General features: G+C 32.9%; 3 protein-coding genes across 4 annotated transcripts; all 3 read right to left on the reverse strand.

Moving 5' to 3' along the window:
* Positions 1-17: 17 nt before the first annotated feature.
* On the reverse strand, positions 18-1,725 carry LOC145134634 (desmethylxanthohumol 6'-O-methyltransferase-like). Its single transcript, XM_079069480.1, has 2 exons — positions 760-1,725; positions 18-463 (listed from the first exon to the last, which is right to left on the reverse strand). The coding sequence occupies exons 1-2, from the start codon at positions 1,549-1,551 to the stop codon at positions 164-166; spliced, it is 1,092 nt and encodes a 363-aa protein (XP_078925606.1). The 5' UTR covers positions 1,552-1,725; the 3' UTR covers positions 18-163.
* A 4,557-nt stretch (positions 1,726-6,282) lies between these two features.
* On the reverse strand, positions 6,283-6,771 carry LOC145131524 (uncharacterized). The gene has a single exon (XM_079066197.1). It carries the CDS (start codon positions 6,769-6,771, stop codon positions 6,283-6,285), a length of 489 nt encoding a protein of 162 aa, XP_078922323.1.
* Positions 6,772-9,665: 2,894 nt separating this feature from the next.
* LOC145134063 (uncharacterized) lies at positions 9,666-15,011 on the reverse strand. Of its 2 annotated transcripts, none has more exons than XM_079068985.1 (15): positions 14,815-15,011; positions 13,844-13,983; positions 12,903-13,158; positions 12,734-12,823; positions 12,574-12,664; positions 12,426-12,492; positions 12,276-12,320; positions 11,989-12,158; positions 11,642-11,740; positions 11,476-11,544; positions 10,999-11,137; positions 10,726-10,918; positions 10,263-10,384; positions 9,980-10,016; positions 9,666-9,881 (listed from the first exon to the last, which is right to left on the reverse strand). In XM_079068985.1, exons 2-15 carry the CDS (start codon positions 13,976-13,978, stop codon positions 9,715-9,717), a joined length of 1,680 nt encoding a protein of 559 aa, XP_078925111.1. In that variant the 5' UTR covers positions 13,979-13,983; positions 14,815-15,011; the 3' UTR covers positions 9,666-9,714. The 2 variants fall into 2 exon arrangements, with proteins under 2 accessions (XP_078925111.1, XP_078925113.1); XM_079068987.1 differs by having other exon boundaries at positions 13,855-13,983; positions 14,815-15,010.
* Between the last annotated feature and the right edge of the window lie 1,282 nt (positions 15,012-16,293).

Raw genomic sequence — 16,293 nt, forward strand, 5'->3', positions numbered from 1 at the left:
AACATCAAACTCATGAATTCTTCAAGTTCTAATTCTTTCTCATAATTTTATTCCATTATTATGCATCAAACTCATGATATAGTATAATTCTTCAAATTCCAGTTCTTTCAACCGGTATGATTCACATCAAAAGAATCTCCAAACCTAATGCTTTCTTACAAATTCATTCTGGAAAAGCCTCGATGATCGATTGAAGGGTTGGAATCTTGAGAATATTGTAACGAAGGAACCCTCCTTCATGGAGTATTCTCTGCCATTCGCTTTCATTCCGTTCTCTTCCACCAGAAAAATGTGAAAACATCACTAAATCATATGTTAGGTGTGTATCAACAAAAGGATCATGTCCTGTAGGATGATTGACAATCTCCGCAATAACGACTTTTCCAGATTCTTTGGGTATCGCTTTCCGACAATTTTTAAGGATTTTAATACAATCATCATCGCTCCAATCATGCAAAATCCACTAAAATGCAAAGATAAATATCATTACTCATATCGTAGAATGATTTATAAGAATGTTATAATCAATGTATTTATAAAAATAGATTGATATCTCTTACCATTATCCTTTTTTTACGAGGGTCTCTCTCTCTCTCTCTCTCTCTCTCTCTCTCTCTCTCTCTCTCTCTCTCTCTCTCTCTCTCTCTATATATATATATATATATATATATATATATATATATATATATATATATATATATATATATATATATATATCATCAAAGAAACCAATATAACTTGATGAACAACAAAGCTTACCTTCATGAAGATCGTTTCCGCTGGAGGAATGGCCTCAAACATGTCCCCACCAATATGTGTAACCCCATCATATCTTGGTGCCATTGAAATAACATGCGGCAAATCGAAGTTGATCCCTTTCAGATGTGGATATGCCTTCACAATCTCAGATATCGCCACCCCAGTCCCTCCGCCAACATCTACAACGCTTCCTTTCGTCCCAAGAAATCCAGTTTTGTAACTGGCCAAGATCGCATTTATTGTGATCTTAGCTGTGCATGCCATACCCTCGTTAAAAACCCTATTAAAATCTGAGTTACTCGACGAAAACTCAAACATTTCTTCACCATGAATCATCTTAAACGCCGTACCACCTTCTGTGATCGACCGACTCAACACATGTAAAGGCAAAATCATAGATGGATCCGTCCGCATCATGACCATCGGTGCTAATGTCACATCAGCATCACGTAACAACCACAGGGAACAATGGTTCAGGGAGTAAACATTATCATTTCCCCCCTCTCCATCTCCAACTTTTGGTTGGGCCATTTCATGGAAAACCTTTCGATGGACCAAGAATCTCATTAGTCGTCGAAGCCCATCTAGGTTTATGGATGGAGAGGCAATACCTGTGGCAATTTCAGACAACGTGATAGGGTGGCCATGGTTGTGAATTATGTCAGGAATACGAAGCTCAACACAACATCTTATAGCCATACCGTCGAGAGCACCATATATGTAGCGCAATATCTGTGCCTGACCTGCCACCATTGCATCGGCATCGCCACCTACTTCGTCTTGAGTGTTCATCACTCAAAATTTTGAATACGATTATGGATATTGGAAACATACTTATAACCCAAAAAAGGCATAAATGAAGACATGTCCATGGCCAGCTCCCCACCGCAAATTCTCATGTGTGTATTAATAATTAAGCGTATCATATATATGGCATGTGATGTGGATCCACGTTGAGAAGATTGGGTACAGGTAAAAGCAAGCGGTAATCATGGCAGTGTTGGATATATATATATATATATATATATATATATATATATATATATATATATATATATATATATATATATATATATATAGTATCATATATATGGCATGTGATCCACGTTGAGAATAGTGTTGATGAGTATTTCGATTTTCTAGAGATTTGATAACGTTAAAGAAATATATATTTTTTGGAACGGCAAGAATGCATTAAAATAAAAAGCCAGCATGGGGATGGACCAAATACAATGATACAATTGTAATGCAGCTAAGAAACAAAAGGGAACAAAGAACTATTTAGCTAACTATGACAGCCACTAGATAAAATAGAGGTTCAGCTACTACACCTCACCAAACATTGCATGTACACCAACTTCCAGGCCCTACATTCACCTTTGAAGTTCTGGATAACGAGATTTGTACTGTAATTTCAAATCTATGAACAATGTAGTACTATTCCACCAAAGAATCAAGAAATTTCGGTAGAGGTAAGCTAACTTATAAGTTGGAATCATTTATTTTGCGATTAGAGGTAAGCTAACGTTAAAGAAATATTTAAGGGGATGGAATTTTAATTTTATTATCATTGCTTTTAAAAAAATATATAAAAAAAGGGTAGATTCAGTAATGGCCTTTATGGTTAGAAACTAATGATGTGGTCCAATGCTTTTCATGCATTCGATTTAGATTTTATGAATATACGGGAGGTAAAAATTTAAAATTGTAATTATCTCCGTTGCAAAACAAATCACAAAACAAACAGCTTACTTTATTGAATCCATCAAATTCAAAAATCAAAATTGGGTGTATTTAATATACACATCTTTTTAAGAACTTTGCTGTGAGTTGGCATGTGCATGTGGAACCAAAACTGCTTTGTTTGATTGTTAAAGTCCCTTTTTCTTAAATATTTTTAAACATCAGTTATCCGGACAACACTTTATTTAGATACGATGCTTTTAATAATCAAACGAAATAAGACACTAACGTTGCGTGGTGAGGGTTCATGACCATTCCAGAATACATACGTCGTGATCACATTTATGGCTCTTTCTTTTGTTGTTTTCACCAATCCGGACCAGCTTGTAGCACTGCACTCTCCGACTGATGAGAAACATCAAAACATACGTGAAAGATCAAAACAACCCCAATAATGGAATGAATCGGTCAAACATATATACTATCTGTTATGCATAATGAAAGACCTAAATGAAAGTAGAGATTTAAAATTTAAATCTTTTGGGATAAAAATATTTTTAATCCTAGGAATTGAAATAGTGGAGGCATTGGGTGGTCTTCTATGACTTTATCCTACCAAATTACATATACAGGATAAAATATATACATAAAATCAATGATATAAAGCAATGGAGAGTGATCACATCCAAACCATCGGAATAGCGCTGTCAACTCAGTGTCACGTCAGATCCACCACCAACCCACTAGACATTGGAAATTGTTACCACTCCATAATATTTCTTTTATTATTTTTTATTTTTTTATCATTAATCTAAATAAAAAAACATAATTTATAACATAAAAAAACATAAAAAAACCACATTTCATATATATATATATATATATATATATATATATATATATATCTCGAGAGAGAGAGAGAGAGTTGAGGTCTAATTTAATCTAAATATAAGTAAAAGTGTATAATGAACACTTTCAGGGACCATAATTGTAACTTCATAAAAAGGAAAATGGATGAAACCACCGTTTCTGCTGCTGCTTACTTGCTATTGTTCGTCTTGGCCCGTCTTTGCACCCACTTCATACCCAAGCCACCAGCCCTTGGGGCGGTGTTCACGCGTTCGTTGGCAGCCACATAGACTTTCACGCGTGATTTGAAACTCCACTCCGGATAACCTAAGGATCAACTTTTAAAAGTTCATTAGAACTTTTTTAGTAATGGTATAATACCTTCAACCGATGTCAACAACCCCAAAAATGCCAAAAATGATCTCTACCGATTTTATCGAAAAAAAAAAAGGATTGTAGCCTTGCATAAGATTTATAAAAGTATATTATTAGCATGAAGATTTATAAAACGACAAAATAGCTAATGGGGAAAGATACACTAAAAAGAATCGGCAATTGTTGTATTGTTTGTTAAAAAGAACGAGCATGAACCTTCCACAAAAAACTTAAGAAATCATACTATATTATAAATGAAGCATTTTTCCTTTCATCATTGATTTGAAACTCTCATGTATTTTTTCTTTCACCCAATTAATTTGAACTCTCATGACTTTTCATTTTTTTTCTAATAATAATTATAAGTTTGTTAATAAGGTTAAATAAATATCAAACCTAAAGTGTAATTATATATAAACTAAATTTCAATATTAAAATAATATTGTTACTTTTACTTATAAAGTTATGTTTTTTAACTTTTAATATATTATACTTAATTTATTAGTTTTAATATATTGTTGGATGTAAACCATTATCATTTTAAAGATACAATTTTGGAACAATTTGTATAAAATATTTAAGTTATTAATTTGAATATAACTTACAGGGTCAACTTAAATATAAATTTTAGTTTAACTTAAACAACCCAAAGAATATTTTGTAAATAGTTAAAAGTGATTAATTGTAGTGTCTTTCTAATAATGATTATACGTTTGTTAATAAGGTTAAATAAATATTAAACCTAAAGTGTAATCATAAATATACTAAATTTCAATATTAAAATAACATATTTACTTCTACTTCTAAACGTATGTCTTTAACTTTTAACATATTATACTTAATTTATTAGATTTAATATGTTGTTGTGTGTAAACCATTATCAGTTTGAAGCTACAACTATTGAACAGTTTGGACAAAATACTTAAATTGTTGATTTAAATATAACATTACAATGTCAACTTAAATATAAATTTTAGTTCCACTTAAAAAACCAAAGAATATTTTGTAAATAGTTAATAGTGATAAATTGTAGTGATAAATGCAAAAACTAAATTGTAATCTCAATTTAACTAAAGTATTTTCTAAAGATATATTTATAATCGTTAAAAGTTTTTAAATAAGTAGCTTACAATAATTTACAATAACAATAGTTAAAATAACTCTATATAAATGATTATATTGTTACCTTTAAAATCAAAAAACAATGTTTGATGTTTTAAATAATTATGATGATAGAAATTAAAACATTAAGAAAACAAATTTTAAAAAATTAATTAACAATAACAACAACTATAAATAAAACAATATATTATATTTAATTTTATTCATGTGTAACTCGCGGATAGAAGTCATTCAAACGATTGAGATTATGTAGTTATAATAGATGTATATATATTATCATATAATTCAAAATAATCAATATATTATATCAATTCAGTATACGAATTATTATATCAAATTTAACAACAGCATTATTGTTATATTTAAAAAAAACATATATCTATAAAGACTTCAACTATATAGGTGTTTCTGCACAACGCGCGAGCATTCGCCTAAAAATACACTAAAAAGAATCGGCAATGTAAACTTAAGAGTTCTTCTTTTAATTTCAGATTTTCTTCAATGTACTCAAATTTCTTCTTTGCCTCAACATCTTCATTTAACCTGTCGAGAAAAAAAATCTAACAGCTGGATAATGACTCTTGTTAGGTAATTATGATTTGTGTTTATGGAAGTTTAAAATCTTACTGAAGATGGGAACCTAAGATGATCAGTTTTCTTCCAAATCTCCAATTGCTATCGGTTACGTGTACACTTTCTCTTCGTATTCATTTATCAAAATCCCAAATCGTTAATGCCAATTACTCAGATCAACAAAATTCTATCTCAGTGCAGAGATTGGATCGGGTTTCATGCATCTCAAACATACTAATTAATGATTTCGTCACTTTCTCATCAGTTTGATCTAACCATTTCGTGTTGATTTCTGGATCCTTGTGAGATATCAGATTAGAAGGTTGATGTTTCAATAGAAGTAGATGAAATTCCAAAAAGCTATTTTTGTTGCCTACCAAGTGTTTGATAAAATACCCAAACCAGTTTTTCTCTTGTTGCAGCTTTATTGTTCAAGATAATGTAGTTTGCTTAGTTTGAGCGTTCCTTGTGCACACCAACAGTGTATTGGTCTGACATTTCCTTTCCTTCCTTTTAATTATTGCTTCATGGCTTAAGCTTCATCTCGAGGCTTGTTCTCTTGTTTGGCTTCCTCTACTACAAGCTCGAGTGATATTTGTTTGTGCCCGTTCAGAAGCTTCCTCTACTACAAGCTCGAGTGATATTTGGCTTCCTCTACAGGGTGGAGGCGCCCTTCAGAAGGAGTCTACATCAAGTAACACCAACATCAGGCAGTGTCTCCGTAAGGTTGCAGATGGTCATTTTACCGCAGCAGTGAAAGTGTTATGCTCATCGGGTGTTGCGTCATACAGTGGTGATACTATTAAAGCTTTGGAGGACAAACACCCTTTTAGGCCACCTGTATCCATGCCGAGCCCATAATTTCCGAACCTCCCCTTTTAGCAGACTCTGATTGTGTATTTGGTTGCATTAAATCTTTCCCTAAAGGATCTCGTCCCATATGGCTCTCAACTTAGTAAAGTAAGTTGATATGGAGGCGTTATCTTGTCTCATCATCGTCGGTGCTCGTTTCAGTTCATAAGCACGAGACGCACTTTCCTTTCCAAAACGTTCTTCAAGATCTTCCCAAACTTCTTGGGATGTATTAGTGTATTTGACACTGTTTTGTATCTCCTTCTCCATTGCAGCTGTCATCCATCCCCGTATTAGGGCATCACATCGTTCCCATGCCCTGAGTGTCATGCCATCTTCGGTCGGTTTGACAAGAGTTCCATCAATGAAACTTGATTTATTCTTGGCCAAGAGAAAATCATTCATCTCCCTTGCCCAGTCGACATATTTGTTGTCGTTTAGGATTTCATTGACATGAATTTGTTGAGGATAGTCAATAGGATGAATGTAGAAGGGTGATTCGGGGTCTGACGATGGATTTTTGCTGGAAGGACTATTGCTCGGTGTTTCTCCTTTCATGATTGATTGGAAGGAAAGGTATCGTGCTCTGATACCATAAAAAAAAACTGGATATAGGTTTGAATGAAACATTTATTTACTGATCAATTAAAAAACAAACCCATGTAGGGTATATATACAAGATGTGAAAGAGTTCTAGATCCAAACCGATTAGGAAACTGGAAACAAACTATTTAAAACAAGAAAACTATTAACTTGGATGTGAAGAAATTGGAATAGTTGTCAAGGGTTGGATTAGGTAGTTGTCATTGAACAAATCCAATTCCCTTTATACATTTATCTAAGTATTACCATAACAAGGCTTGATTTTCATCTTTTCTTTCTGCTCACTTATATTTTCAGTTAAACGAAACCTAAGACTTAATCAAAATAATGAAATTAAGTCTTTCCATTTAAATGGAAATACACCAAAGTACCAACATCCTTAAATTCCGTCTTACTTTACCAACTAAACCCTCAATGGAATTTTTCACACAATTAAGATTAAAAATGTCTAACCATGTTGGTGATACATACATGATACAACGTATCTACCAACTTATCCAATATGTACTTTTGGAAAAAGAATAATTTGAATGCTTCCAAGAATCTACCACATGTTGGTGATTTTAGTGTCACCATGTCATTTTATGTAACTGAAACTAACATGTGAGCTAAGGGGCTTCATAATTTGTACTCTAATATATGTACGGGTTTGTGCGGAGTGCACACATGTATAAGATCGAATTAGAAGCTGGTTCGACGACAAGTCGGGGGTTCTGGGGCAGCGCCCCTGGGTCCGGAGTTTCCAAAGGGGCGGCGCCCCTTTGGCGGGGTCTAGGGGCAGCGTCCCTAGCGGGGTCCAAGGGGCAGAGCCCCTGCCTGGCGTCCTGCTGCCAGGTCAGCGGGAGAGGTCGAGGGGCAGCGCCCCAAAAATTCTTCGAAAATTACATATGGGAACATAGTTGGAAAAACGAATTCTTGACGGTGATTATGGTAAAACTAACGAAATTCGTCAGTTTTGGAAACCGTAAATCCTCATTATAATCCGGATTTTCTTGAATTACTTCTGAAGCAACCCATGACGGCGAACCCTAATTGAAACCCTAATCTCGTTTATTATATAAACGGCTCTTCTCTTTAAGAAGAGACACACGAAATTCTTAAGCTCTCGTTTTCATCAAACAAACATAGAATCCTTCTAGTAATTTGGCTTACGACTTCTGTACCTAGAATTGTAAGTGTCCTCTTGGATTATCCTAGGTTGAATTTCTTGCAACCCAGGCATAGGGTAGAAATATCAGTTCAGAAAGTGTTCTTACATCCAAGTGGTATCCATATCTCCACTACAAACCCTACTTTTTCCAACACCACACTCGCAATTTAAGCATCGGCCTTACCTTTAACAAGTGTAGGAATAAATTTAGCTAAGAACCTAAAACAGTTCAACATAGGGGAAAAAAACCAAAGGGCTTATAACCAACGGGTATCAGAAGTTATTGGAAAGATATTCATTAGCTAATTTGTTGAGGGTTCAAGTCTTGTTTAGAACGAAAGTGTAGTTTATGAGTAGATTGGAGGTCAGGGTGTGAGCCGTTCAACTAAGGTAACCGAAAAACATTTTGTGTTTTTACCATTTATAGTGAGCACCAAAAGACTTTTCTGGCGTTTTGGTATGGTTTACAATTGTAGTGACAGCCACAATAGGTGGTGTCATCATTGCTCTCACAATAAGTGTAGTTTATGAATAGATTGGAAGATGTGTATGTTAGGCTGTTAGCTATTCAACTAAGGTATGACCAAAAAAAAATTATGTTTTTACCATTTAAAGTGAGCACTAAAAACTTTTAGGAAAAATGACTCTTGATGGTAACTAACTGTTACGTTTGTTCTCATTTGGTCCATTTCCTTTTTTGTACTCAATATACCATCGAACTTGTTATTTGTGTTCACCATAGCCCTTTTGACCGGCTTTTGACCTATGATAGTCGGTCAAAAGGTTATGGTGAACACAAACAAGTTAGATGGTATATTGAGTACAAAAAAAAGAACCAAATGAGAACAAATGCAACAGTTGGTTACCCTCCTAAATCATTTTCCCAAACTTTTATGGTCTTTTGGTATGGTTTACAACTGTAGTCACGACCACAATAAGTGGTGTCGTCATTGGTCTCATGGTAAGTGTCACATTAGGTGGTTCTATTTTTACAAATATTGAATGAAACTTTGTAATATAAATTAGATTCTTGTTTAAAAACCTATCATGTCAAAAAAATCCGGTATTTTTATGTTTATTAAGAAATTATTCAATCTAACCAATTGCACGTATTCTATAGTGCAAATAATTCCAAGGAAAAATTACCAACGCAAAGGTAGGACACAGAATAAGTAAACTCATGTGATTGAGGCTAATGTTGGACATGATTCTCTTAAAATAAATGAGGTGATAATAAATTTGTTTTCTTGCATTGTTACAACAATGAGAGAAATATGTAATCTTGCCTAAAAATTCACCTAAACCGGGATGTGTTCTTGACTGTATACTTGGAGTAAGTTTGCTCTCAAATTCATTTCTCTTTGGTTTGTAAAATGTGTACATAGGAATTAGTCTAAGATGGGGTTTGTTTTTGGAGTGATAAAATGTTTTTAGTCATTTTTCATGTTTGCGAAAGAAGATGTGGACAAAAAGTTCTTTTTTCCTGTCTTCATACAAAAAGTCTTAATGAAATAGATTGTTGTATTTAATGTATGTAGTCTTTTCAAAAGATCCAACTTTACCAATATATATACTTTTTGTACAAAAATGACTTTCTTTCTTCTGTTCAAAGACAAAAGTGATCTTTTTGTACAAAAATGACTTTCACCTTACTGATTTGAAGATTTGAAGCTAAAAAAAAAGTGAAAGCAACACAACATGAAAAAAAAAAAATAATACTAAATAAAAATTCTTCTAAAACAAACAATTTAGTAGTCATCATCGGAGTAGTTTTCATCACTATCTTGATCATATATATGATATTCTCCATCACTATTTTCACCATCTTGGAACTCATTGCCTCCTCCATTATTATATGGAAAACTACCAAAGAGGTCTTGCAAGTAGCTCTTTGAAATGTTATCTTCATTTGTATCTTTACAACATATAGGAAATTTCATATCAAAATAAAGAAAAAAACAAAACATTACATGACAAAATAAAAATAAAGGAAAATGGTAATAATAAGGATACAAGATGGTTCTTGTAAGAAATTGGTCCCATCACCAGCCTAGAAACAAACATTATAAAAATAAATATTAGAAGAAAAAAATATAGTAACAAAAAATAATAATAATAAACAAATGTGTTGTTTCTTTTTTACTTAATAGAGAAAGTAACGACTTAATATACAAAGTTGGGATTCCTATTTAGTCGTTACTTTTCAAAAAAATTGTCCTTATTCTCATATATTTTTTAAAATAATTTATCCAAACATCATGTAAACAGAAAAAAATATAGTTTCAATAACGATTACCAAATCAAGTCCCTCATCCGCATCAAAATCCTCATCCTCCATGTCATCTTCTACATCATCATCATCATCATCTTCTTCTTCTTCATCGTTGCTCATGCCTTTTTCTTCAATAATCACCTCATCTACTTAGTCAAAGCATGGTCAAAAGTCAAAAGTCAAAAGTCAAAACCACTTGCATATTTAGTCTCCATTTGTTATACATGAGATTACTCATGACAATGACAAATCATGACATGACATGACATGACATGACATTAGGTGATGAATCAGAGGCTATTTGATAACCTCTGAACGAAACCATTTAGAATCGGTCAGCATTCAGCGCGTTTGATACAGCCTTTGAACGGTTAAGGAATCCGACAATCACTTAACCATTAAGAGGTTAGAACGATTCAGCTCTTGACCTTTTCATCAAAAAAAAAAAAAATTTCGTTTAATAATTTGAAAAATGGTAAATTTGCACCTCTATTAATGATTTGTTGGTTAACTATGGGCTCCTTTATTACAGTTACTGTTCTTTTTGACTTTTCAAGACGTGAAGAAGCTGATTTGAGGAAAGACTCAGCACCAGTGTTTGGATACACGGATAAGAATCTCACAGCAACACATAACCGAAAAATCTCAAGGACATGTGGAGTAAACCAACCAGTCGCCAGCTGTAAATTTATATAAATAACATTAAAAAAATAAATATGATTTGTTATAAAAAAAAAAAAGTAAGAAATAAAAGACTTACATTGCAAGTTGTTTGAGTCAAAGGCTTTTTCATCTCTTGTTGAATGTAATCATCAGGAAGTTCAAATAATTGAAGTGAAATTTGACATTTGTAAGGAAAAACTCGAAAATGACATAAATCTCCCCATTTATGCTTCAATCTTTGCATAAAAGTTTCACCATTTTATCGAATTAGTATTATATCAATCATAAAAAGAAAAGGATAAAATAGTGAAAGTACTATTCATTTATACTATAAATAGAGTTTATGTTTCACTTGTCATATTTGGATCTTTTTGAGTTTGTATATATCTAGTTTATTTAACTAGTTCAAATTTTGAGTTTATTTAATTATTTGTTCAAATGGATTTAAAGTTTGTTTAGTTATATTTCTTGAATAATATGAATTTTGAAGTTAGTGTAACAAACAGGTTTTAGACAGATTTGTAAAAACCTTTACATTCTAAAAAAAAGTGATAAGATTTTATAAATGTGTTACCCAGATGCTATGCCATTATCACAATAGCTTCGTAAGGATGGAGGTACTCTGAAGTCAATCCTTTGATATCTGTTTCCCAAAACATATATTTTTTTTTTAAAAAAAAAAATCAATAAATCTTTTTTTTTTAAATCAATAAAATTATAAATTATGATAGAATTCTCACATGCGAGATTCCGGATCTTTACGTGGATCGTATCCTTTTCTGATCCAAAACCTAAGAAAAGGTCCATTTGAAAAATAATATGCTGCCCTAAATAGAAGCCTGTAAATCAGTAAAAGAACATTTTACAAATTTGCCCTCGTATATGCAAGATAAGTATGTAAGCACATCTTTTCAAATAGTTGATACTAAGTCTTTCCCCTTTAAATCCTAACATTTAACAAATTTACCTACCCCCATTTATTTTTTTCCTGCGAATCCTCAAAGTTTGACTTCATTTTCTAAAATAGTTAATTACAAATATGCCCTTGTATATGCATGATAAGTTTGTAAACAGACAGTAAACACACCTTTTCAAATAGTTGCTACTAAGTTTGAGACCTTTGTTGGACAAATGTTCAGACAAAGATTCTCTGATCCATATAGGACGCTCCTCAAACGAATCACAAACTGCCATCTGGCAATTCCATTCATCTGTTCCTTCTTTTATAAACTTTTCCCAATTTACTTTTTTAGGAACATGTATCAACACATTAAGGCAACCAAAAAAAGAAATAAGAAGAATCTATAAATGGAGAAGATGACACCATACATTTTATGTGAAAAGAAAATAATAAAAGGAGTTGTAATTAAGGATATCTTTGATGTTGAAATCAATTGCAAGACTTGGCTCAATATCCATCTACACTCACACAATAAGTTAGAAAGAACATAAGTTATGGTAAGATTACTGTTTTGCCCTCAAGATTAAAAAAAAAATTATTGAAAAGTAATTGATCTTACTTACCTCCCAACGATGTTGTACAACTCCCTCTTGTTTCTTTTTCAAACTCACATACATAGATGGTTTCAACCTACAAGAATATAAATGAGGAGGGGCATTTACGTCTTTTGAACATATCTTATTGTGACAAGATAAAGCATCTTATTCTTACACCACATTCTCCGGAATATTCTTCAATGAGAAAAGAGGAGGCAATAAAATCATCAAATCCTCTTGATCCGCATCAATAAGACCATGTTTCTCTGCAAAGTTACACAAAACACAAAAAGTTACATTTTTCAATTATATATCATTTTTTAATAAACACGCACCAAATTGTGGTTCCACATCATCCCAATTTCTCTTCTTTTTCCGTGCCACGTCAGCATGAACACCAAGAACATGTTGGTAGTCTACCATTCCTGTATGATTCAAACACAGCACGTTCAGGGTTTAGGGTTTAGGGTTTACATAAATGTAAAGATTGGACATTTTTCTAACCATTAAAATAATATGTTTCTGACACATGTCCAACAATATCTGCACAAATCGTGTCTTCTTGTTTTGCTAATATATGTGTCTCATTCTCATCATCTTCTTTCAAATGAGCATTTGCAGTGATTTCGGGTTGAATATTTTGTTTTGAAATCTTGAGCAAAAAATTGTTACAAGGAACAAACTCCCCGTGTGCAGGATGTGAGTATGGATCTTCAGGGCGGAAACGAAGTTCTAGAAGATTTGATGGCGACTCACGAGCCTACATATAATGCCACAAAATCTAACTGAAGCTTCTAGAAGCTATTCTGAAACCTCATAGGCCATGTTTGTTAAACAGGACATGACAAAACATAACAGGAGTACAATGTCCTGTGTTTGGTGTGCATTGGACCAGGACCCATATCAATAAGACAAAAACTACAACTTTTTGTCCCCCCAACAAGGTAGGACGAAAAGTTGCAGCATTTTTTGTCCCGCCCAAAAAAGTGGGACAAAAACTGCAACTTATTGTCCCATGTCAATGAGACAAGCTGCAACTTTTTGTCCTACCTTGTTGGGGGACAAAAAGTTGCAGCTTTTTTGTCCCACCCAAAAACTTGGGACAAAAACTACAGCTTATTGTCCTATGTCAATGAAACAAATTGCAACTTTTTGTCCCACTTGAAAAAGTGGGACAAAAACTGCAACTTTTTGTCCCATGTCAACGAGAAAAAAACTGCAACTTTTTGTCCAACCCAAAAAAAGTGGGACAAAAACTGCAGTTTTTTGTCCCATGTCAATTAGACAAAAACTGCAGCTTTTTGTCGCACCCAAAAAGAGGGACAAAAACTGCAGATTATTGTCTCATCCAAAAAGATGGGAAAATAACTTCAGCCTTTTGGCTCACCTAAAAATGGAAGATTTTAATATAATGGAAGAATGTGTGGGTGTGGTAATCAGCATACCATGGAAATACCTTCGGCTCCACCAAGAGTAACCAAGGCACGTTCCATAGATGAAGGGTAACCAGGATAGTTGACTCCAAAGACTTTGTTACTTGGTAAAGTTCCCGAAATAGAACCATCTTTTATCACCCCCATTGATACTATTAAAGTTGCAACAATGTAAAAACTCAAGGGAATTAATTCAATACAAAGAGATAATAACACTTGAAACAAAACAAAAGCATGTGTTAAGTAGCACACATGGTAAAAGATGTAAAGTACTTTGCTTCAATTGGAATTGGATTATGGCACATTATATACATAGGAAAATCTATAGTTCAAACATCTGCATAATAGACTCTCAGTAAATGATGGTTAATGAAACAGCATCATCTATAACATCCCTGTTTACATATGATAAAAACCTTCATGCATTAGAAATGTTGAATTGGGAATTGGATTATTCATTTTAAAATTTAGGAATTTGATTACTAATCAGGAAAATATAATGATATGTGATTGGTTTTGAAGCAAAAAGATATAAGTGAGTTCACTGTTACAAATACTTCGATGATATTTGACCTCTCCCCTGTATCTATGTATAGGATATGTTATGGTTCAATCAGTGATTAAGCATTGTGTAAAGTAGATAAAAATCAAAATTAAAATTTACTTGAATGTGAACCTGTGGTTAAATTAGTATATGCTGATACAATATAATGGATATAAATAGGATGTTCATTTTCCCATACTTGAATGAAAAGAACAAAACATCAAACACCTTGTAGGCGTTCATAAAACTTGAATGAAAAGAAAAAATTGTAAGAGCTAACAAGAATTAAAACAACCAGATGCTAAATAATATGGATCCCAAGTTAAAAGGAAGGCAAAATCAGAACAAGAAATTAACAAAATCGTAAAACTTATTCACTGCCTGATAACCAAAATTACACACACAGCTTTATCAATGAACTAAGGAAGACCTAACATACCTGGTTCAAAATCTCAGCCTGCTGATCGATGAAGAAGAAACGATGTAATTGATGAAGAAGGCAGCGAGGCTGACCGACGATGAAGAAGGCAGAAGGTTGCCGGTGCTGGAGAGGGCGACGCCGGATGGAGTTAAGTCACCGTTCTAGGAGAAGAAGTGGCCAAACAAACGACCCCGTAAAACATGAAATTTTTCATTAACGGGCTGAGTTGTAGTGGGTTAAAAATTAAAATTTGTATATTTTTATAACTATATTATATATTATAAATTTGTAGTGGGTTAAAAATTAAAATTTAAATTTAAACTTTATACGTGACTCAATTTTACTCTTCCTTGCTACCTAACTATTTTGCTCCCTAAATCTAATTCTTTCCATTTTGTCTTCTTAACTTATTATCAATATTATCAATCCACTTTCCAACTCTAGTGTTTCGTATTTTCCTTTTTGTCTCCTTGTATCATACTTTCCAACCTTTAAAATATTTAAACGTGACATGATATAACATATTTACAAAGTCTAAACCTTAACTCGAAACCCGACATGAAATCGACACAAAAATAAACGGGCTGACATGAAATGACACGATAATTAAACAGGTTGGGTTAGGATCAAACCCTCTCAACCCGTTTAATGTCTTGACATGACAGGAACCTGACATGACACATTTGTCAGGTCTAAAAGGACCCCCTGAGATTTTTTGAATTTATTTCTATTTGGTTTTGTAATTTAATTTGTTTTATTATGGTAATAAGAGTAAATTCTCGAAATGGTCTCATTGTAAATTTTATTTTCAGATTTGGTCCAAAGACAAATAGGTCATTTTAAAAATTTAACATCTAAATAGTTAGTTTTAACCGGACCAACCATATAATAAGTTGAAAATATAAGGACCATCGGCTTAACGTTTCCGATAACATTTTGCAAACTATAGTGTCCAATTGTAAAATTTTGTTCGTACTTCACGAGGGGACGAAGGTTTTTTTTATTATTTTTGAAGCTTGACCTGCAAATCAATAGTTGTAAAAATCATATAAAAAAAAGATAGAAAAATCAACCTACCTATGATACAAAAATCAAACAGCAAAATGGTTAAAATAGCAAAATCTAGGAAATTTTAAAGAAAGAGATAAAGAGAGTTCATAGAAAGAGGTACCAGATATGTGGTCCATGTTGTGAATGGTGAAGAACACAGCATTGATTCCGATTTCTATACATCCTAAGTAATGACAATGAAACAACATATGATATTAGAAAGAGCATAGGTAGAGAAGAAGGTAGAGAAGAAGTAAAGCTTGTGTGTTTCATTAGTTGTAGTTGTCAAATGTCAATAATGGACATATTAACCTGCAAAGATTCTCCAAATGAAGTGGAAGCAAGCACCATTATTTTAGTAACATCGACACTTCTAGCCATGTTTCATGTATATAAAGTTAACATTAATCTACTAAAAAAGAAAACAAAAACCAATGTAATTGAATG

The sequence above is a fragment of the Lactuca virosa genome, chromosome 8, assembly GCF_052849685.1.
Source record: "Lactuca virosa cultivar CGN04683 chromosome 8, Lactuca_virosa_CGN04683_v6, whole genome shotgun sequence".
In the NCBI taxonomy this organism is placed as follows: Eukaryota; Viridiplantae; Streptophyta; class Magnoliopsida; order Asterales; family Asteraceae; genus Lactuca; species Lactuca virosa.

Excerpts from the sequence above, each read along its gene's own strand:
- LOC145134634 (XM_079069480.1), bottom strand. The coding sequence starts at position 1,551 with ATGAACACTCAAGACGAAGTAGGTGGCGATGCCGATGCAATGGTGGCA. Across the intron at positions 464-759 it reads CGGAAACGATCTTCATGAAG|TGGATTTTGCATGATTGGAG; the intron begins GTAAGCTTTGTT and ends TTTGCATTTTAG.
- LOC145131524 (XM_079066197.1), bottom strand. The coding sequence starts at position 6,771 with ATGAAAGGAGAAACACCGAGCAATAGTCCTTCCAGCAAAAATCCATCG.
- LOC145134063 (XM_079068985.1), bottom strand. The coding sequence starts at position 13,978 with ATGGGGGTGATAAAAGATGGTTCTATTTCGGGAACTTTACCAAGTAAC. Across the intron at positions 11,545-11,641 it reads AAAGATCCGGAATCTCGCAT|ATATCAAAGGATTGACTTCA; the intron begins GTGAGAATTCTA and ends TTTGGGAAACAG. Across the intron at positions 11,138-11,475 it reads GATAATGGCATAGCATCTGG|ATTGAAGCATAAATGGGGAG; the intron begins GTAACACATTTA and ends TTTTATGCAAAG.